This window comes from Schistocerca cancellata, chromosome 12, assembly GCF_023864275.1.
Source record: "Schistocerca cancellata isolate TAMUIC-IGC-003103 chromosome 12, iqSchCanc2.1, whole genome shotgun sequence".
NCBI classification, from domain to species: Eukaryota; Metazoa; Arthropoda; class Insecta; order Orthoptera; family Acrididae; genus Schistocerca; species Schistocerca cancellata.
In genome coordinates, this window is record NC_064637.1 from 168,034,219 (window position 1) to 168,058,322 (window position 24,104).

Consider the following 24,104-nt stretch of genomic DNA (forward strand, 5'->3'; position numbering starts at 1 on the left):
TAAAATATATCGTCATAATTGTTAGCAACGCATATGTTTAGTACTTACTTTATCGGGAGTTCTCCCCATCTTCTCAAGTTGTATTCTCTTCTCCATGTCGCACTTTATTTTAATACTAACGATTCACAACACACAAAATGCTCTGCGGCACTCGCTCCGTCAGCCTTTACCTTCAAAGCAGGAATGACGGCCGTACCGAGTCGCCACAACGTATTCGCTCGCGATGAGCCAATGGTGGCCTAGAGGGGTCTACACAATAACACAGCGCGCGAGGCGGGAACAGGAATTCGTGCAAGGGACTACTTTCAAAGCAGCCAATCACGTTGCCCGTATCTCGATGTGGGGCAATCCTCCTGCCATCTGTCGGGTAGAACACGAATTTATTGATCTCTCGTTTATTCTTCAGAGGTGCAAAGCAGGTACGTGTCGAAGTTAATTACGCAAATAAACACCATTTGTTAAGCAGCAGCGACGTTGCATACTTAATTGATCTGGAAATGAGATAAGAACCGATACTTAGGTATGTCAGGTCGATATACGGCGCACTTACGACACACGTCCAGTGCGTTGCTAGCCGCTAGTCAATATTATGATTATGTACTTAAAAAAATGTTTTCGACAACAGTAAAACGTAATGAGTTACTGTGTTACATGTGGATACATGACACTATATGTAAGTCAGTCGTACAGTAATCTCCCTACCACGCCTTGAACAAATTGTTAATAAGGTCGACAACGACGTAACTGTGAGTTGAAGGATTCGGGAGGAGGGGAAGGCTGGCTCACTAGCGTCCTGCTGCGCTGGCTAGGGTGCGTGGCGCTTGAAAAACGATGGAGGCTTTGCGGAAGACGCCAGAGAGCGGGGCACGTCGCGAAGGGGGAGCTGCATCTCACCCCACCCCTCAAGTGTACCCATCCTGTCATACGCTCAGGCGGAGGTGGGGTCGATAAAAGGGAAGTATTGATTACGATGCAACGAAGACAGCTTGCTTCTGGTGGTTTTTAAAAATGGTAGACTGAAAAGGTGGGAGGGACTGTCCAAGTCAATTCAGAAGTGAGCGAAAATCAGTTAAGATAGAATACTCGTATGCACGCTTGTTTAGTGTGCACTAGTATTTGGACAGACAGAAAGACAAAAAATTAGAGCAGTGCTGTTCTATTTATTGCTATTGAACTTTCTCTAATCATACCGTGTGGAAAGTTAAAAAAGAAAGATCACGAAGCCAAATTTACCAGTCTTGTGCCATTATTGCGTCTTCTCCATAGGCAGCATTCGAACTGTTTATTTTGTTGTCTGACTGCTGTCGAATGCTGGATTTACATGCGAAAGAAGGAGATAAGACAACGATAAGGAAACTAATATTGACCGTAATTGAGTAAGCTCATGTCAGCAAGCAGTCGTGGCATGACATAAGAATAAACTGCAGTAGTACGATACAGGGGCACTTAAAGTGTTCCGTCGCTAGGGCGCAATTTAGATCGAATGAAGTTCATACACAATTATTGAAATTAGCGTTCCCAAAGTCAGCCTTTGGGAAAACAGTGCACTTACAGTGCAGGACAAAAATCTGCGCTGGCAAGCATGTATAGATCATGTAGTCAATAAATTAAACAGCCTTGCTTTTTCCTTAACATGCTATCTGGTGTAACAGACATAAACAGCAGGAAAATTGGTATACCACAGTTACTCTGAAACTATAATTAGATGTATAATCTTTTGGAGGAACTCAAGCCACATATCACGAATCCAGCCACTTCAAAAAAGAATTGTTAGAAAAATGCATGCAGCACCTCCAAGAACATCATGCTGTCCACCAATCAAGAACTTAAAAATATTTACTATCCCTTCATTGTACATAATTGAGATTATCATGTTTTTACGTAGTAATCCTGGGGCTAACTGAATAAAACCACTTCATGCACAACATCACACACATAGAAATTTTCATGCTTCCAGCACAGTGCTTAAAATTACCAATAAACTCGACGGTATAGATGTACTGAGCATGGAGATAGGTTCACTGCAGCAAAAAGTATATGATATCCTGGTGGAAAAATGCTGCTAATCAACTGAGGAATTTATTAATGATGATATTCTCATTTGGACAGAATAACTATTTAATATCATAGTATTATGATAAAATAATGTATGTAAAATCTAGACACAAAGACTGGTACATTGTGAGAAAAACAGCTTATTAATATTATTGTGTTCAGCATAAACCTGTGCTGCTAAAGTCAGTGTTAGAAAATTATGTAAATAGGTATATCATAAGCAAAAAAACTGGCATGTCTTCTGTGCTATAAGTATCAAATGACTTGTAAAACATGTTTTGAGACAAATAAAACACAGTTATATAAAAATATGATGTATAGATGTTGTCACTGTTATGTTGCGGATGCAGTACATCTGAAACTTTTCTCTCATAATTTATAACAATTTTTGGTTTTAGATAATTACATATTTAATACAGTCAAGACCTCTTCCTGCAACACAAAGGTTTTTGGGAATGGAACCAATCTGAAGTACCTGCCAAAAAGAACATGTGAACGAAAACTAATTTGTGAAGCCTGTTACGTTTGAAGGCATACCATATTAAATATGTGGTTGTAGTGTTACTTTGGCATTATCAGTGAGAATATTATCAATTTACTTTGGAATATTTTTGCTTCTGGTAATGGAAATATCGTAAGTTGATAGAGAGAGGCATCTTCCAAATGTTTTCAGCCTTATCTCCGGCCTTTCATCACTGATTGTGATGGCCTTGGAGAAGTACCACCCAGGTTGAATGTTATCACTTCATTGTCCCTCTTCAGCTCTTTTCTTCCCGAGATGTCTATTTTCCATTTGGTTCACCTATCATCAGAACACATTACCACATGCCTCATCCACAATCATTTCAGGGACTTATCCTAAGGAAAAATATTTTGTAACTCTGTTGCATTGCAACTTCATATTTTTGTAACTGAGTAGGCTTCTGGGGCCAGAGTCAGTTGGCATAAAATCTTTTCAAATATATCCCACGTTGTCAGAGAGAGAGAGAGAGAGAGAGAGAGAGAGAGAGAGAGAGAGAGAGGGAGGGGGGGGGGGTAGGTGGTGGTCTTTGTACAATTCCTAATGACAGCCATTTCTGATAAACAGATATCTTACTTGCACTAATGAGGATAGGACAAAGTCAGTTCTTGGTAGTAACACTGTCATTTATTCCTTAATTTACGATTGTGAACAGAGAGAATTTGATAATTGTAAAATTATTTAAAGCTCCACTCACATTTGGACTTAACGTCTATCATGATTTCCAGAAATTATTCTCTATATCCCAAGATTTTCAGAGACCTTAGCTTTTATCCAGAACATCAGTTGATTTCATATATGCACGTTATTCCTTGTGGATATCTTCTTCACCTGCTTTGCCACTGGATTACTAAATTCTGTTGACATTCTACATTGCTTGGGTTATGCAATGGTTTGTAGTTTTGCCAGATGATCTGACCAAATAAATTTGTTGAGGGCACCCGACGTAACGTCGGACATATGCACCTTCTGCTTTTAATGTGGTTGCTATAGCAGGTTCTCTTTACGTAGAGGTCCTACTAATCAGTGCCTCTGAAATCCTGTGTTTTGCCCAAGAAAAGGCGTGGCTTCTTCACATTCTGCAGCTGTTATTGGAGCAAAAGAAGATAACTTCTACTCATATAATGAAAAAGCACGTTTACTACTTTATTTTACAAACATTTATATATATCCTGGTATGGGTGCATAGATCATTAGTGTGACTTGTGAATTTGAGTTGAACACAACTTTACATACTACATTGCCTCAAAGGCTTATGTGAGATTTCAGATTACAATGTATTCCATTTGTCACAAAACTGTCTTGTCTTTTGTTTCCATTCTCGGACAGTGTGGGTGCTCTCGGACAGCCGAGCCATCACCGAGCCTCAATGCCAAAATGTAAAAGATCCCGCCACAGCAGGTGAAAGCATTTATTTGTCACCACTTCTTGCAATTTTCTCATATACCACACTTCCCATTTAATGTCTGCAAATCTCATTAACATGCAACTGTAAACAACCTGATTACTTAAAAATGCTTGATATTATTTCCTTCTTTAAAAAGGAATAAAACTTCATTTTTAATAACAAGTCTTTTCAGTTTTGTTGTTTCATTTCAGGTAAGTTGTGCTAAGCAGTGTTAGTCTAATTTGTGTATCAGTATCTTATTTACTTCACATCCTGTGTGATGCAGGAAATTGTCCTGAAATGACCAGTGTTTCTATATAGTAAGATATCAGTAAGATATCAGTGTGTGTGTGTGTGTGTGTGTGTGTGTGTGTGTGTGTGTGTGTGTGTGTGTGTGTGTGTGTGTGTGAGAGAGAGAGAGAGAGAGAGAGAGAGATCACCTTGTACTGTTTCCCACATTATTATTACCCGAGGAGTTGCTTGTCAGGTATATGCCTATTATTCGGTCTCTTGAGTAAAATCTCAGTACAGGTGTAGTCAACAAGCGTGGAACATTCCTGCTTCAACCATTTGTTCTCTACTATCAGGTAAGTTAACCTACCTACATCAAATGGTACAGGTCATTCCTCTATCGGATTCACATGACCAAGATATAGGCCACTCCTCCTATGGATCTGCTTGTCCTTTACCTGTTCTCCCCATCTTAACTATATTAGTAAACACAATTACTATCCCCCTTTTACTACATTTTTTGTTCTAAATGATCTGTTTCCTCCATAACTGCTCTCTTCCAACTTTTCTTTTCTTGTTTATAACACATATAACATCGCTACATACACGTACTTCTCACACTTACGTATCTTCCTTCTACTTACTGATACATATAGCTTATCCTTCACTTTCTTATAATTACTAGATTTATACAATACAAAAGATTACTAGTTATCAAACCGTCTCATTCTCTTGCCAACTGTTAAGGTCGTTCTTGTTATTTGGCTGTGCACGTGAGCACGCCATCAATTTGTCTTGCCGTTCTTCTCCTACCTGGACTCTTTTTCCCCTACAACGTGTGGCACGACTAACAGGAGTCATTTCTGTGAAATGTTAATTTATAGCTAAGTTTATTAACTAAGCTCATGGCTATCTTCATAAACATACCGATGCAAGTATTATTGATTTACCGTGCATTCAGGTGTTGAAGTCGTATGTGTATTAATTCTATTTCTGAAAGAAGGCATAATGTTAATAATAGAATACTCAAAGAAGATAGAAATTGTCGCAGAGAAAAATAAGATAGAAATACGAAAACAAGTTAACTCGTGTGGCTGGTGGTGACGAATACACCAAATTCACTAACGGTGTGAACTCTTCTGTGGCCTTAAATCTTTTAGTCATATCTATATTGTGTAATCCTTTATTTTGCCCTGTATCAGGGTCTATTAGATATACTGCTTTTGGATGTGGTATATTCTGAATTTTAAAAGGTCTACATTATACAATGGTAAGCAGAGATTTAGGAACCAGGTTTTAAATTGTAAGACATTTCCAGGGGCAGATGTGGACTCTGACCACAACCTATTGGTTATGACCTGTAGATTAAAACTGAAGAAACTACAAAAAGGTGGGAATTTAAGGAGATGGGACCTGGGTAAACTGAAAGAACCAGAGGTTGTACAGAGTTTCAGGGAGAGCATAAGGGAACAATTGACAGGAATGGGGGAAAGAAATACAGTAGAAGAAGAATGGGTAGCTTTGAGGGATGAAGTAGTGAAGGCAGCAGAGGATCAAGTAGGTAAAAAGACGAGGGCTAGTAGAAATCCATGGGTAACAGAAGAAATATTGAATTTAATTGATGAAAGGAGAAAATATAAAAATGCAGTAAATGAAGCAGGCAAAAAGGAATACAAACGTCTCAAAAATGAGATCGACAGGAAGTGCAAAATGGCTAAGCAGGGATGGCTAGAGGACAAATGTAAGGATTTAGAGGCTTATCTCACTAGGGGTAAGATAGATACTGCCTACAGGAAAATTAGAGAGACCTTTGGAGATAAGAGAACCACTTGTATGAATATCAAGAGTTCAGATGGAAACCCAGTTCTAAGCAAAGAAGGGAAAGCAGAAAGGTGGAAGGAGTATATAGAGGGTCTATACAAGGGCGATGTACTTGAGCACAATATTATGGAAGAGGATGTAGATGAAGATGAAATGGGAGATACGATACTGCGTGAAGAGTTTGACAGAGCACTGAAAGACCCGAGCCGAAACAAGGCCCTCGGAGTAGACGACATTCCATTGGAACTACTGACGGCCTTGGGAGAGCCAGTCCTGACAAAACTCTACCATCTGGTGAGCAAGATGTATGAAACAGGCGAAATACCCTCAGACTTCAAGAAGAATATAATAATGCCAATCCCAAAGAAAGCAGGTGTTGACACATGTGAAAATTACCGAACAATCAGTTTAATAAGCCACAGCTGCAAAATACTAACTCGTATTCTTTACAGACGAATGGAAAAACTAGTAGAAGCCGACCTCGGGGAAGATCAGTTTGGATTCCGTAGAAATACTGGAACACGTGAGGCAATACTGACCTTACAACTTATCTTAGAAGAAAGATTAAGGAAAGGCAAACCTTCGTTTGTAGCATTTGTAGACTTAGAGAAAGCTTTTGACAATGTTGACTGGAATACTCTCTTTCAAATTCTAAAGGTGGCAGGTGTAAAATACAGGGAGCGAAAGTCTATTTACAATTTGTACAGAAACCAGATGGCAGTTATAAGAGTCGAGGGACATGAAAGGGAAGCAGTTGTTGGGAAGGGAGTAAGACAGGGTTGTAGCCTCTCCCCAATGTTATTCAATCTGTATATTGAGCAAGCAGTAAAGGAAACAAAAGAAAAATTCGGAGTAGGTATTAAAATCCATGGAGAAGAAATAAAAACTTTGAGATTCGCCGATGACATTGTAATTCTGTCAGAGACAGCAAAGGACTTGGAAGAGCAGTTGAATGGAATGGATAGTGTCTTGAAAGGAGGATATAAGATGAACATCAACAAAAGCAAAACGAGGATAATGGAATGTAGTCGAATTAAGTCGGGTGATGCTGAGGGAATTAGATTAGGAAATGAAACACTTAAAGTAGTAAAGGAGTTTTGCTATTTGGGGAGCAAAATAACTGATGATGGTCGAAGTAGAGAGGATATAAAATGTAGACTGGCAATGGCAAGGAAAGCGTTTCTGAAGAAGAGAAATTTGTTAACATCGAGTATAGATTTAAGTGTCAGGAAGTCATTTCTGAAAGTATTTGTATGGAGTGTAGCTATGTATGGAAGTGAAACATGGACGGTAAACAGTTTGGACAAGAAGAGAATAGAAGCTTTCGAAATGTGGTGCTACAGAAGAATGCTGAAGATTAGATGGGTAGATCACATAACTAATGAGGAAGTATTGAATAGGATTGGGGAGAAGGGAAGTTTGTGGCACAACTTGACCAGAAGAAGGGATCGGTTGGTAGGACATGTTCTGAGGCATCAAGGGATCACCAATTTAGTATTGGAGGGCAGCGTGGAGGGTAAAAATCGTAGGGGGAGACCAAGAGATGAATTCACTAAGCAGATTCAGCAGGATGTAGGTTGCAGTAGGTACTGGGAGATGAAGAAGCTTGCAGAGGATAGAGTAGCATGGAGAGCTGCATCAAACCAGTCTCAGGACTGAAGACCACAACAACAACAACAACACTTTATGCTGAAAAAAATTTGCTCATTTCCTTCTTTCCATTCGAGCTATGATGAAAATTGTGTACTAACGGCAATTCATTTTTTTGATAGTTTGGTACAATAGCCTGTTCATTAAAAGTTTTGTCTTTTTTTTGTGCCTATGTAATCAAATTCTCTTGTATCTTCTCTTGCAACTTTTGCAAGTCAGTCACTGGTGAATTATGCTATGTAAACAATTTTAACAAGAACTCTCCTATAAAGGTTTTATTCATAATTTCTACAGGAGCTTATCCTGTTGACATATGCAGTAATTCACAAGGATTACTTGAAGTTCTGGTACTAGTTGTGCCCAGGTAGTGTGCCTTGTAGAACAGCACACTTTACACAATCGTGCTAATTCCTTTATAACATATTCACAAGAATTAGTTTGTGGACTATACTTGGATGTAGTTGTGTGTCTTACCACTTGGCTAATGAATTGGGGGCCATTATCAGTTATATACGTTGTGGTTTACCCACGTCTTGAAAATACTGTTCCTGAAAGAAGGTGTAATGTTAATAAAAGATACTAGAAATGTCAAAGAAGATAAAGCTGCATGCCCTCGGGAAAAATTACGGCTGTAGTTCCCCCTTTCAGCCGCTCGCAATACCAGCACAGTAAGGCCATTTTGGTTAGTGTCGCAAGGCCAGATCAGTCAGTCATCCAGACTGTTGCCCCTGCAACTACTGAAAAGGCTGCTGCCCCTCTTCAGGAACCACACGTTTGTCTGGCCTCTCAACAGATACCCCTCCGTTGTGGTTGCACCTACGGTACGGCTATCTGTATTGCTGAGGCACGCGAGCCTCCCCACCGACGGCAAGGTCCACGGTTCGAGATAGAAATATGAAAACAATTTACCTCGGATGGCCGGTGGTCACGAATACACTGAATTCCCAAAGGGTGCGAACCCTTATGGGGCTTTAAATCTTTTAATCGTATCTCGTTACTTTATTGGTGTTTGCTTCTTTAATGGTATAAAGTTTAACATACTTTGACCAACATCAGCATCTTCCTTAGAAAGACTGTTAGTATTGAGCATTTCTACTTTCTCCTGTATGGTAAAATTTACAAATTCGTGTAATTGTTCCTCCAAATTAGATACCGTTTCAGATGTGTTAACCATTTCTCTAAAATTTTTGCATTTTTCTAAAGCAGTTACACGCTCGTTCAACTCTGAGATTTGCTATTTAACCTGGTTGAACTCCGTAACAGCAAGTTGACCTGTTTTGTTAATTTTACGATCTAATTCTTTGAACTGCTCTTTTACTAGCTGGCGAACTAAATGGCATTCTTTCACAAGCTTTGACACAGTCTCGAATTGAACAGGAACCCGAATATAGAATAAATTTCCTTTACTTCACATCTACGGTCACAAATTATATACATTATATATATTTGATGGTGCCGGTGCTGATTTTGTGTTTAGCATTTGACAATGCCACTATGGTTCCAGTATATTAGGACATGTTTTTATTAAACAGGTACGCCTCTTCATATTTAAAGTGCACAAATGCACATATATATCATTAATACTTTTCATCGTGGTCTGCTTTATTGTTTTAATCTGTAGACAATCTGCTAGTGTGTGTGTATTTTTCCCGTATTTTGCTGCATATCTGAAGAGGTCATTATAGATCGACACCGGTAGTCTGAAGACAGCAGTACCTGCACGTGGCACAACATTATGAGAAACATCTGAGATGTGCATAGGTGCTCTCGAAAGGAGCAAGATCTGGAAAAAAAACTCAATTAATAACAAACAGCAGGTTGCACAAAGTTCACGCAAAAAAGTTCTGTGCAGTAATGGAGGAGGAAAATCCAAATGTGGTTAAAGTATGTTTTGATATACAAGAGAACCCGCTAATACCAAAGTTCTCCCTATGTGAAGTATTCTATTTGAGACAGGTTCGGATATAAAATTTGTGCATTACGATTCACTCCCAAGCACAGACAAAGGAAATGTTCGCTTTTTATAGTCGGCTTCAGACAGGACGGAAAGGATGCAACCGAGTAGCTCCTTCTCTTTTGGATTTTCTCAGAAGCCTTGAGGTGATACTGCCAGAAAATGAACCAAAACAAATTTTCTTGTTTTCTGATTCCTGTGCCACACAGTCATTATTTGGACACTAATGGTCTTCACAGAAGAAAGCAGAAAATTTTATAAGCTGGTACGTTACTTCTATATTTGTGGCCACAGTGATAAGCCTGACAGAGCCCACACGTGAGTGGATAGATAAATATTATTGGAGGAACGTAAATATTCTTTCACCGGCTTAATACTAGAAAGTGTTGGAACGACAACGCATTGTCAATATTTTTAATAAGAGTGGAAAGCAAAGGACCTCAAGCCCTGTGTACTAAAAGCCCCACGATCTAAAGTGCTTTCCAAAACAACTGCTCGGAGAGTGACGGCTGACGAAAAGTCTGTCAGTGTCGGACACTTACAATGGAAGCCCTGGAGAGGCTGAGGCACAGAAATCCAGAAACTGCAACTAGAAAGTGAGGAAATCAGCCACTGTGAAACAGAAGAATGTGGTCAGCAAGAAGAAGAAGAAGTATGTCTTAAAACTTATGAGGCATTTTAACATACCGTAAGGAGCAGAAGCATTTTATAAGGACATTGTTGAAAGTGATCAATACATTTCCAGTTCAGTGTTGTTGTAGCCAGTATTTTGTGTTGTATTTCAATAGCATTTGTGGAAATCTTGACATCTGCTTATCAAACATTTACGGAAAAATACGATACTGAAGTCTCGTTAATGTATTTCAATGTAAATGAACAAAAAAGCAGCTTTCTTTGTAATTAATGTTAAAAATAAAAAATAAATGGAAAAAATGAATTTAATGTGTATATTAACAAAACTTTTAACTTCCATCTCTGTACTTATTGACTTCTAAAATACCTGGAAACTTTGTTGCTCTATTCTGAAGTAAAGAATGAAAAGTTTAGAAATGTCAGACACACAGTCAGAACCGTTCCTACAAAAGCTCTGTAAATGTTAAATTTTCTTATTTATGTAATTAGTATTTCATATGATATTTAAAAAATGCATTTTCACAAAACTTTACTTTTTGGTGTTTTTCGAGTTTTGAAAAAATGCCCCTCATTTGGGATACAGCACAATAAGAAATATTTTTTGAAAGAACTGCTTGCCTCTCTAAAGTAAGGTACCTTTACATATTGATTTTGTGTATTAAATTATTCAGCACCAGTGGTAAATTTAATGCCTGTCCTAGAGCTAATAAGGAAGACATAACATTTCATTTGAAACCTTCAGCGATAATCTGAATGTTAAAAGCCCCATTCTCGAACTTCTGAAATGGTCTGTTGCAGCCACTTCCGCATTTTGTGTCACTGTAAATCTTCTGCTAACTACTGTTCAGCTGTGTCCTGTGGAGCGGTGTTCCAAAGACAACGTACTCTTAAAATATCACTACCAGGGTGGTGATGTTTGTAACTGATCTCTTAGTCTCAAAGTAGGGCATCCATTTAAAGGATTGAGAAAAGAAAAAAAAAAAGAAAAAATAGTCGTGGATGTAATAAGAGAGGGTCTATTTCATTGGGTATAGAGGCAAAGATCCCAGTTAAGGGAGCTCTTGCTGTGAGGTGCATATAAGAGAATTTATAGCATGTGGCAGCAACTTGTATCTGACAACATTTCAACACCAAATGTATTGACTGATGCCCAGTGTCAAGGATCTATTCTAATGCAATTGTTGCTGAGGTTGCAGCAGCATGTTCAGATGTTTTTCAGCTCACAAGTGAGTTGATGACAGTTTGAACACTAGAGAAAAGAATATAGGTAAGGGCACCTGTACGAATAAGACATTTGGCATCTACACACGCTGCTTCATTATACTTGGAAGGCACATAAAATAAATAGTGGCTTCGCGTACAACAAATTAATTTGGCCCACAAGTTACTCGGTAGTTGTACTTTCCGAAGCTAGTCTTTTACACTGTTTATCATGATAAAGAATAATAATGTTGGCAGTGTTAATTACCTGGTGATATTGTATAATTCATCCTTCAGTATGTCAGGTCACATTGCCCAGAGACATTGTGGTACAGTTGTGAAACACTTGGACAAGAGAAAGGGGCTACAGTGCACAGGAACTTTTTTTAAATATATTTCTGCTACACCCCTCCTCTGAAAATATTGAGCTAATATGGATTATACACAGATTTTGTCTCTGAGGCAGTCAGTGAAACTTATTTTAAAACACGCTCGATTTTCTAACAACTATTAACAGTTTTATTTTCAAAAATGCAGACTGACTGGACATTACAAAGACCTGCTATGAGAATTATGTACAGTGCTTGTAGACAGAAAAAAATTGTGTATTTTTCTGTCCTTGTGGCATTAGAAAGTCTACTGATTAACAATGCAAATTAAATCCACTGAAATAACGTATTCATTCACTATATATTCTTTCTGTGGCTCTAACTCGAGAACAGTGACTTCTTCAGAGTTTCTCATTGATTGACTGCAGACAAGAGCTGATAATGACACTGTGGGCGGGGAGGGGGGGGGGATCGCTGTGGTTGCAGGCTTCTGTAAGGGACAGTTAGTTTCGTTTGATGATTTCTCCAGCACAGATCAGACAATAGCTGCATGCAAAAGAGTAAAAATGTATTATGGTGGGAAATTACAGACAATTATTTTGCTGGTGAATGTGTAGCAGTAATAAAGAAACTGTGTACTCAAAGAAAAGCTTAGAGTTTTAAACATAAATGACAAGATAAAGTATGGCAGATTGATGGTTTAAGCAGGATGGGAAATTGTAGAAAAGCAAAAACAAGACAGTGGGATGAAGGAGTGTTAAAAAACTTAGAAAGAGATGGGCAATACACGAGGCCAGAACAAGACATACGGTCTAAAATTTCTAGACAGGGAAGAGGAATCAGTTTTTTGGAGTGTACGGAAAATAAAACTGCGTACGAATACCGAAAGGAATCAAAAAGTTGTGTACCATTTTTCATTCAAACCAATACTTACGTAGCTGTCACCTCTGTTCTGTAGCTGACAAATGACAAGTTGGAAGGACATTAAACGTACCATTTTATACATAAAATTATCGGATTATAAGGATTTCACAGAGCTGCTTTGTCCACACAAAGTTTGTCGGTTAAAAAAAAAAAAAACACACGAAGAGTACCTCGAGTAGACTGAGTGAAAGAGTGTCATAACTTTGGAAGCTGCAGACTTCCTAGAGGCTCAGCAAATATCGGCACACTGTTCCCCGCAGGCGCCTGCCACGTGTTGTCCACTGGGAGCTGGGAGTCCCTGACTCGGGCCTAGCTCCCAGAGTTGGCAGTCGCGTGTGCTCGCTTGTGTGAATAAATGGTGGGTATTTCTCTTTTGCTGATAAAGGCTGTGGCCAAAAGCTATGCAAGTGTCTTTTAATTGTGACCATCTACAATTTAATGTGTCTTCCTTATGGTAAGTAGCAATCTACCTTTTCCCTCTTCTTTCTTCTTTAAGTGCTCAACCCTGAGGTTGGTTTGCAGCAGAGCACCATTCCTCTCTTCTGTCAGCCTTTCTCTTCATTTCCACGTACGTGTTACATCCGACGCCATTCACGATCTGTCGCACGTACGATATCCTCGGTCGCCCCCGCCATTTCCTTCCCTCAGTAGCTACTTCTGCTATTGTTCCGACGAAGATGTTGTGTCGTAGGATGTGCCCTACAAGTTTGTCTCTTCTTGTTTTGATGTGCCTCCACAGAGATCTGGTTTCCTGTACTCTTCTAAGCACCTCTTCATTTGTTACTTGTCTCTCCAACTGATCATCATCCTTCTATAGCACCACATCTCCAGTGCCTCTAGCTGTCTTCTCTCTTCTCTTCCAATTGTCCAAGTTTCACATCTGTAAAGAGCCACACTCCAAATGAAACCTTTCATGATAGGTTTCCTTATTTTCAGACTGATGTTGTTGCTGGTGAGCAAGTTCCTCCTCCAATCAAATGCAATTTTGGCCTTTTGCATTCTGCTCGCAATTTCTTTCCGGCTTCTACCGTCCCTTGTGATTTTGCTTCCCAGGTAAGTAAATTCCTGTATCATTTCCAGCTCCTCTCTTCCAATTCTCATTCTCAGAGGTTCATATTCTACTCCTGTACCGCATACCACCACTTTAGTCTTTTTCTTGTTTATTCTCATTCCGTACTGATTGCCTAGAATTTTTTCCATTGTTCTGAGGACTTCCTCTAGATCATCTTTTGTCTCCGTGACTATAGCAATATCATCTGCATAACGTAGCATGTCTATCTTCTGCCCATTAATTTTGATTCCCACCTCAGTAGTTTCTCGAACTAGGTCTATAGCTTCCTGGATGCACATTGAATATAAGAGGAGTGAGAGCACATCCTTGGTCTAATCACTGCCACCTCATTCTTATAGAAACTGAGTGTCACACGGATGTCTTTTCCCCCAAGCTTCCCTCCAGTACCAAATTGGTAATCCCTCGATGCCTCAGAATGTCTCCTACCAGCTGACTTCTACTAGTCAGGTTGTGCCACAAATTTCTCTTCTCCCCAATTCTATTCAGTACCACCTCATTAGGTGCACGATCTACCAATCTAATCTTGAGCATTCTTCTGTAGCACCACTTTTCAAAAGCTTCTATTCTCTTTTTGTCTAAACTGTTTATCGCCCACATTTCACTTCTGTATATGGCTACGCTCCACACAAATACTTTCGTAAAGGACTTCCTGACACTTAAATCTTTACTCAATGTTAACAACTTCTCTTCTTTAGAAATGCTTTTCTTGCCATTGCCGGTCTACATTTTCTATCCTCCCTACTACTTAAGTGTCTCATTTCCTAATCTAACTCCCTCAACATCACTCGATTTAATTCGACTACATTCCATTATCCTCGTTTGCTTTTGTTGATGTTCATCGTATATCCCCTTTGCAAGGCATTGTCCATTTCGTTCAACTGCTCTTCCAATCCTTTGCTGTGTCTGACAAAATTACAATGTCATCAGCAAACCTCACAGTTTTTATTTCTCCTCATTGGACTTTAATTTCTCCTCCAAATTTTTCTTCTGCTTCCTTTACTGCTTGCTCAATATACAGACTGAATAACATCAGGGATAGGCTACAACCTTGTCTACTCCCTTCTCAACCACTGCTTCCCTTCCGTGCCCTCTGACTCTTATAACTGCATTTGGTTTCTGTACAAATCGTAAATAGCCTTTTGCTCCCTGTATTTTACCTTGGCCAACTTTAGAATTTGAAAGAGTATTCCAGTCAACATTGTCAAAAGCTTTCTCTCAGTCTATAAATGCTAGAAACGTAGTTTTGCCTTTTTTAACTTATCTGCTATGAGAATTCGTAGGGTCAGTATTGCCTTGCATGTTCCTACATTTCTCCTTCTCAGAGGTCGGCTTCCACCAGTTTTTCCATTCTTCTGTAAAGGATTCATGTTAGTATTTTGCAGCTGCGACTTATGAAACTGGTAGTTTGGTAATTTTCACATCTGTCAGCACTTGCTTTCTTTGGAATTGCAATTATTATATTCTTCTTGAAGTCTGAGGGTATTTTGCGTGCCTCATACGTCTTGTTCACCTGATGGAAGAGTTTTCTCATGGCTGGTTCTCCCAAGGCTATCAGTAGCTCTAATGGAATGCTGTCTACTCCCAGGGCCTTGTTTCGACTTAAGTTTTTCATTGCTTTGTCAAATTCTTCATGCAGTATCATATCTCCCTGTTCATGTTCCTCTACGTCCTCTTCCATTTCAATAATATTGTCCTCAAGTACATCTCCCTTGTATAGACCCTCTATATACTCATTCCGCCTTTCTGCTTTCCCTTCTTTGCTTAGGACTGGTTTTCCATCTGAGCTCTGGATATTCATACAGGTGGTTCTGTTTTCTCCAAAGGTCTCATTAATTTTCCTGTAGGTGGAATCTATCTTAGCCCTAATGATATATGCTTCGATAACCTTACATTTCTCATCTGGCCATTCCTGCTTTGCCACTTTGTACTTTCTGTTGATCTCATTTTTTAGACTTCTGTATTCCCTTTTGCTTGCTTAATGTATTGCTTTTTTATTATTTTCCTTCCATCAATTAAATTCAATATCTCTTGTGTTACCTGAGGATTTCTACTGGCTGTCATCTTTTTACCTAGTTGATTCTCTGCTGCGTTCACTGTTTCATCTGTTAAAGCTACCCATTCTTCTTCTACTGTATTTCTTTCCCCTGTTCTTGTCAATCGCTCCCTAATGCTCTCTCTAAAACCTCTGTTTCTTTCAGTTTATCAAGGTCCTATCACCTTAAGATCCTACCTTTCTTCAGTTTTAATCTGCCGTTCTAACAAATAAATTGTGGTCAGAGTCCACATCTGCTCCTGGAACTGTCTTACAATTTAAAACCTGGTTCCAAAGTCTTTGTTATACCATTATATAAACAATCTGAAAACTTCCAGTGTCTCCAGACCTCTTCCACATATACAATCTTCTTTCACGATTCTTAAACCAAGTGTTAGCGACGATTAAATTATGCTTTGTGCAAAATTATACCACACATTTTCTCTTTCATTCATTTCCCCCAGTCCACATTCACCTATGACTTTTCCATCTCTTTCTACTATCGAATTCTAGTCCCCCATGAATATTGAATTTTCGTCTCCTGTAGCTATCTGAATAATTTCTTTTATCTCACCATACAGTTACTGAATCTCCCCCTCATCTGCGGAGATAGTTGGCATATAAACTTGTATTATTGTGGTAGGTGCAGGCTACAATAATGCGTTTACTATGCTGTTCATAGTAGCTTATCCACGTTACTTTTTTCTTTTTGTTCATTATTAAAACTACTCCTGTATTATCATTATTTGATTTTGTATTTATAACCCTGTATTCACCTTACCACAAGTCCTGTTCCTATCACCACTGAACTACACTAAAGTTCACTAATCTAATTTGAGCCTATCCATTTCGCTTTTTAAATTTTATAACCTACCTGCCCGATTAAGAGATCTGACATTCCATGCTCTGATCCGCAGAATGCCAGTTTTGTTTCTCCTGATAATGACGTCTCCCAGACTAGTCCCTGCCTGGAGATCTAAATGGGAGACTACTTTACCTCCAGAATATATTTTACCCAAGAGGATGCCATCATCTTTTAACCATACAGTGGAACAGCATGCTCTCGGGAAAAATTTCGGTTGTATTTCCCCTCGCTTTCAGCTGTTCGCAGTACCAGCACATAGCCGTTTTGGTTGATGTTACAAGGTGTGATCAGTCAATTATCCAGACTGTTGCACCTGCAAATGCTGAAAAGGCTGCTGTCCCTCTTCAGGAGCCACACATGGCACAGAAAAATACACGGTACACACAGAATGATTGGTATAGAAAAAAAGCGCTGGTGGGGGAAAAAATAGAGGGACTGAGATTACAAGTCACAGAAAACATCAATGATGGCCCTGATCATTCTGACGACGGCAGCTGCTACAGCCCGTTGCGGGCAAGCGAGCAGAGGGAGCAGGTTGTCGCGCTGTCCCCCCTCTTGTGAGAGGCCGCAGGGCAGGGACGGCATCTCCACAGTGACATCCTTGTCGAGGTCGGCACCGCAGGTGTCGGCGGGGGCGTCGGAGACGACAACTGCACGGGACCCGGCGACGGAGACTGTGGCAGCCGAGGTGTCTGGGGCGACGGGAGCCGCACTGGCGACGGCATTCGAGGAGTGGAGGTGGAAGCAGAAATCCCAGACGGCGATTTGCCAGGCAGCGACCCCACTTCCACGTAAACTGGACCGTTCACGACACAGGAATGGGCATCGGCGGGAGCGGAGGAGGTAGTGGACTCTCCGGAACGAGCGGCAACTGGTCGAAGTGACGGGTCGTCTGCCCATCAGGAGTGCAGATGCCGCAAAGGCGCCCGCTCAGCAATGTTTACTGGTGGCAGGAATCCAGTTCGGCCAGTTCTGAAACCGTGAGCCCAGACAGGTGCAACGGGCCAGAACTGTAGAAGAAACAGCAGATGCGCGGTTCGACGCAACAGACGAAGGAGCATCTCTGGATGACATCCACATAGCAACTCCACCGGGCTCTCGTCCCCCACTGGTACAAAATGGTACGAACTCGAAAAACAGTCTCGAGCAGCTTCGAGGGACCTGCCAGATACATATTTCCACACTGAGTTTTAAATGTCCGAATCGTACGTTCATCTCCACTGTTAGATCGAGGATAAATGAGGGAGCTGTGAGATGGTGAACACCATTAGCCTGACAAAAAGATGCAAATTCTTCAGACACAAACTGGGTGTCACTATCGGTAACCACGGCATGTGTAAGACCCTCAACTGAAAAAATCTTAGACCGGCTCAAAATAGTGGCCACCACAGATCTGGATGGACAACACTACAATAAGCCAAGACTGATTTGGTAAGGGCCAATCAAAATCGACATGTAGACATTCCCACAGATGCCACGGCATTGGCGAAAGGGAAGGAAGGCACCCACAGCACCACGTCTCGCTGAACACAGTGAGTGCAAGCTGCGTAATGTCCCCATCTGTACCCCACAGCCAATATACGTGACGGCAGGCCACAAGTTCGGTGCGAGAGCTCCCCCAGTCACCGACATGCAGAAGTCGCAGTACTTTACGGCGTAAGGAAGGGGAATCACAACTCGGGGAGCAGCGTCCTCTTTAGCTAACGAAAGAGCCCTGTCAAATACAGACAGGCGGTGCCGGAAGGAGAAGTTATTATGCGAGGGATCTGAGGCACCGCCCAGGGGAATTTTCTGGGCAACTGTGCAACACAGAAGGAAGGACCCGAGTAAGTACAGCATCCGCAGCGACGGCCAATGCTTTCTCGAGACGAGAAAACCGTCAACCGTGTTCTCGTTCTCAGTATCTAAATAGAAACGAAGCAACTCGTCCCGGTCGAACGCCGGGTCCGGCCCGATCGGAAGGCGACAGGAGCTTTCGGCATCGGCGTGTCGCACCGTCAGCCGGTAACGGCTCCGATAACGATAGTGGGAGACGTAGACTGTCCGCCACTGCAAACCGTGTGCTGCCTCGTCTGGCACGGAAGCCGAACGGTTAAAAAGAGCAACCGACAGTTCGTGATCTGTGATTAAATGGAACTCAGAACTGTACAAGAAGACGTGAAATTTCTCGAGGGCGAACACAATCACTAAAGCCACCTTTTCAATCTGAGAATACCACTGCCGAGTCGAAGTTGAAGTCTCAGAAGAATAAGCGACGGGTCGTTCAGCATATTTGTGCACCAGCACTGTGCCGAGACCCTGCCGAGAGGCATCTGTAGCCAACAAGAGATGCTGGCCAGACTGAAAAGTGGCCAGGCTGAAGATTAGATTTAAAGAAAGTGAACGCTGGGTCACAAGTGGGGGATCAGAAAAAAGGCACATTTTTACACAAAAGCACGTGCAGCGGATGAGCAACAGTGGATGTGTCCAGCAAAAACTGAAGGACGTACGCAACTTTACCTAGTAACACCGGCAGTTCCTTAACGGAGGTCAGCCACGGCAGAGCCGCAATTGCGGCAGTGTGTCGATGCGACAGCGTGAGCTCCGTGTGAGGAATCTCAAAACGTAGGTGTCGGTCGACGGCTAAAAAAAATTGAGATTTGGCAAGATTGCACTCGAGACCTGCAGACTGCAAAACAGAAAACGACGGACGGAGATTGCCGAGGTGGTCTTCGGTGGAAGAACTCGAAATGACAGTATCCTCGAGGTCTGATGCAACCGGCCACAGAGGCTACAGCTGCTCTAAAAAATGTAGAAAAATTGCAGGTGCGCTAGTAACGCCAAAAGTCAAGTGCCGAGTTTGGTATAGGCCGAAAGGTCTATTGACGAGAAGGTGCCTAGTGGCCTCATCTAAAAGGAGCTGGACGTTCGCTTCCGACAAATCGGTCGTGGAAAAGTAGTGGCCACACGATAATTTTACGAGCAGCTCGTCAGGGCGGGGCAAAGGGTAGGTATCTATCACAGATCGCGCAGTAATCGTGCAGAGGCAAAGCTCACCCTTTAGCTTCTTAACGGTGGTCAGTGGTGTAGCCCACTGACTGGAAGCCATAGGCCGAATGAAAATGAAAACTCAGAGCAGAGGGACTCCAGTTGCCGATATGGAACTCGATCTGACAATAAATTTGTCTATTGACTATAGGAGCAGAGAACCGACCTAAGATCTGATTGTGCCGTTTGTTACATCCGTGAAACCTGCGTGAGGGGAGGGGATCTCAATTCCACGTACATTTGTGCATGTAACTAAAGTCACTGCAGCTCCTGTGTCCACTTGTATTTATAGTGGTTTATTAAACATATACAAGTCAATAAACAATTTGTTTGGTGAGAGAATCATTGTAGAGATACAGTTTAAGTCCATTAGTGCTACTGTGCCCGCCACATTTGAAGCGGTGTTACACACCGATACGATGTGACCTTTCTTTTGACACTCGTTTCGAACACCCTGAGGCTTCGGGCACACGGCACGCAGGTGCCGGACCGAGCAGTACGGGCGAGACGGAAGGGAGGCACGCGGCCGCCGTCGCGACACGGCACGTTGCCACTGTTGCCGTAACCGGTGCTGCGCCGTATGACGCAAATCCGAGGTTGTACTGCTGCAGTGGCTTCCCCTCGTCCCGACACTTGCGGCGTGCCTGACGGGGGCCGACTCGGAAGCTTCCGGATACCTCCGCCTACCCAGAAATCTGATTCGCCTGCGGCCCGTGACACTTCAGAGGATTGTGCTACACTGAGAACGCCTGCAAGTGTCGGGTTCTCACATTGAAATGCTTCTGCAGAATTTCCCATATGGGGCCAGACGAGTAATAACATCACACACCGTGTGATTGGTGTAGGAGTTGTGACCGGTGCTAGTGACAAATTTACAATGATTGTTCAACCCGTCTAATTCTGCAGACTGGGCTTTGTAAGATTGGTTTGGGCATGCTTCGCAATGACGTGCATTCTGCCACAGTAACAGGTTGCCAGAATCTTGCACATATCATCAAGTAAGCTGGACAGTTCTCGCAAAGGCTCAAATTGGCACGACGACTGATAAATGTGTGGCGAAAACCGGGAAAGAAAGAAAGCCCTACACCGGTTTGCATTGCCCACACGGAAAACGTGATAATGTTGCCATAACCGTGTCTCGTACGAGCCCGAATCTTCAGCAGTTTCGTCGTATGCCAGAAAGGGCAAAGATTGCACTGACGGGAGAGTAACGTGCAGATGCCAATCTATTGAGAGTGGCCGTCAGAGTCCTCACTCGCCACCGAGTTTTGTTACAGCGAGAACAAACACAATTTATTGAATGTAGCACTTTACAGAGCAACACGTAACATACGGGAAAGTACAGGTAGCGTGTAGCACTGAACACGGTGGCTGGACGACAGTAATGCAAGTTACAGAACGGCCGAGCACCCGTTTGCGATTGCTCGAGTGATACCGTTTCTTTGGCGACGCCTAGAGCACACCAGAGGACCGACCTGGGTGGCCTCCGTACGTAGGCCCGTTAACTGCACGGATGCACGCTCTCCGGAATCGCACGTGTCACGAGTGGAGGTACGTCAGTAGTGTTGTGCTCGTGAATCGCGAGTTCAGTTTAAATTCTCTCTCATATCAAACGCACGTGTAAGTGTGAGAATCCTCGGGTTCCTGAAAATGTTTTAGAAAGACGTTCTGTTATCAATTTTACACAATATTATCATTATGTAAAGTAAATAATTTTTTTGAGCGTAGCTGAATTGCACAGGAAGATTGTGTTGTAAAACAAAACTGGGTCAAAGTATGCTACCAGTCCCTTCTGCACGTCGACACGATGTGAGATTTCCGAATGTGAACCAGGCGGGCCTGAACTTGTTCTTTAACTTGAGCACGTGCCACTTCCACCTCCGTCCGGGCGCACGGGAACTTCTCGTGCCGAGCCTCGTCCAGTGTGTGCTTCCGGTACCTGCAAGTCATTTTTATTTGTTTGGAATTGTGCAATATCGAGTTTTTGGAAGATTACGGGTAAAGGTGACGACTGTACCCCAGCCCTGTTCCAGTACCAGTCTCCCTCTACAGAAATCACCTCTTTGCCTTATTCCACAGTCGTATACAGTCCGACTGCAAGCACATTTGTACGAAACATCCGGAATTATTTAAATACCCCTAATTTGTACAGTTTATACTACTGTAATATTAGTCATTAGCATAGTGTTATCGAAACAGATTTATTTTCACCTTTCAGTAACTTCTGTGCCTCTTTAATTATTAACTAACAAGGACCTACTCCCTTAGAGCTGAAGTGAAGTACCTATATTATATTTTTGTATAAAATATGAAATCTCGGAATTGAAATAATTTCCAGAGTGGGTAAAATAAAATAAAAACTGGAAAAGTTTGTGCTTTTAAGTCACCACACGTTAACGTCCGAGTAAAAGTTTCTTTCCGACCTTCACGTCTTTCTGCCTGCTGCCCCGTTTCTGCCAGGAGTCACAGCCGACGTCCACTATAACGAGCCCCGTGCACATCTGTTGTGGCCACTTTCTAGTTCCGTCACACAACACCGACTGTCGCTTCTAGCAGCCCCTCGTGCCTCAAAAAATGATAAATATGAACTCTCCTTTTTACAGTAAAACGCTTCTCGTATGACTCTAAAACGGACTTCATCATTTGTGGTATTAATAGGAATTTGAAAAATCTCAACTTAAGTAATTTTGATACCTCCTGGGCAATGGAAGTCCAAACGCAAATTGCAAGACTGAGAAGAGGTAAAGCCAGAGCAAGTGGAGGAATTGCAGTTTCCTATATCTCCATCTCATTGCCCCGGCAGCAATTACAATCCATTAATGACGAGTCTCAAATTGGTTCCGTGTAATTTATTTAGAATACTTCATGTCTTGGAGATTGTGTGCCTTAATCTGGACATTTCTGTGCACCCCTAACTATATCAAATGAGTTTCTAACCATTGTGCATAATCCATAAAATTGTACTGCACTTACATTTCACTCAGTTATTAAAATTGTGTCACATTTTTTTACCAATTTTTGATTCTTTTTTTTTCTCTTTTTTCCCCAGATAGCACAGACCACCCGAGCCATTTTTACCGACGTTCCGTGGGACCGTCTGAGCCAAAGCTACTTGGTTGTGGAATGACGTGGGTCACAGGATGGGAAGAAATAAGAGAAAAGAAACAAAACAAGCACGCATGTGCGTGCGCGCACGCGCGCCCACACACACACACACACACACACACACACACACACACACAGAGAGAGAACATATGTATATAAGTATCACAAGAAATTGAATAAAAGAAATGTGACACTATGAAGATCTGCTGCCGTGCCTCAGGGGAGGGCACTGTTCAGGGCTCTCTCAAGTTCTCCTCTAACTTTTGTGTCCAGAGTAGTGCTGCTGCTCTAGACAAAACTATTTCTCAATCATCATCTTCAGTGGACGTGCGTTTCCTCAGTTTCAGATGGAAATCTCTTCTAGGAGCGGGGAGGTGGAAGGAGACGTATGTGTGACACAACAGTTGTTTCGCTGTGGAGGATGTGATGTAATTTAAATAATCGTCCTAGCATTCGCTAACTGGGATTTGTGGGAAACTTCTTACTACTGTGGCATTTCACTCTGTGACATTCTTGTGGATCTGAACTGTCAATTGTGAACATCGTAACTGTTGTAACCGGAAAGACAGAAGGGCTCACTCTTGAAGCAATTGCTCGTCTTAAAAGTGCTCTGTTCCTGTGTCTTCGTAATTAATTTGTAACTTGACTTTTGTAAACTTTTTGTTCCTTTTAATGTCTATCTGTTTTCTCTGTTTATGTATATTTATTGACAGCCAAATAAAGATGTACAAAATGTTGTCTAATCTCGGAAAAGCTGAAAAGGTTTCCAAGAGTTCTAGAAGAAATCCCAGAGGGTCGAGACAAGAAGAAGAAGAAGAAGAAGAAGCAGCAGCAGCAGCAGCCCCCCCAATGCTGGCCATTGCTGTGGTTGGGTCTCTCCTGGTCTCAGTACAAATTCTCATTCGGCACTTCAGTTTTCATATATATACACATCATATGAGGGCTGTTCAATACAGAATACTCATTTCCTTATCCTCATAATTTTGATGGTCCTTCTCAAGGTAGACAAAAGTAGTCTCCTGTGGATGCGACGCACTTGGCCCATTGTATCTGCCAGTCTTCAAATATATGCCGGAAACCATTTTTCGATAGGTCCTCCAAAATTACCTCCGCAGCCTTCACCACTCTTCGTGATGATCGATAATGCATCTCACGAAGGCGTTTCTTCGTGTTAGGGAATAAAAAAAAAAAAAATCACACGGGGCTAAATCCGGACTATAGGGAGGGTGAGGGAAGCAGTTTGTGTCGATTTTTGCAAAATATTCAGCAACAACACTGGCAATATACGGCCACGCATTA

The 24,104-nt window shown here is 41.7% G+C and overlaps 1 protein-coding gene and 1 long non-coding RNA gene across 2 annotated transcripts in view; one reads left to right on the plus strand and one right to left on the minus strand.

Moving 5' to 3' along the window:
* Positions 1-720, minus strand: part of LOC126109692 (acidic leucine-rich nuclear phosphoprotein 32 family member A) — a 13,860-nt gene extending 13,140 nt beyond the window's left edge. Inside the window, exon 1 of the mRNA XM_049914748.1 lies at positions 49-720. Coding sequence (XP_049770705.1) covers positions 49-96 — 48 coding nt within the window. The 5' untranslated portion in view covers positions 97-720. The remainder of the gene's footprint in view (positions 1-48) is intronic.
* Positions 1-23,558, plus strand: part of LOC126109695 (uncharacterized) — a 26,077-nt gene extending 2,519 nt beyond the window's left edge. The window contains exon 2 of the long non-coding RNA XR_007523711.1: positions 22,750-23,558. This is a non-coding gene — a long non-coding RNA (uncharacterized LOC126109695). The remainder of the gene's footprint in view (positions 1-22,749) is intronic.
* Positions 23,559-24,104: the final 546 nt, after the last annotated feature.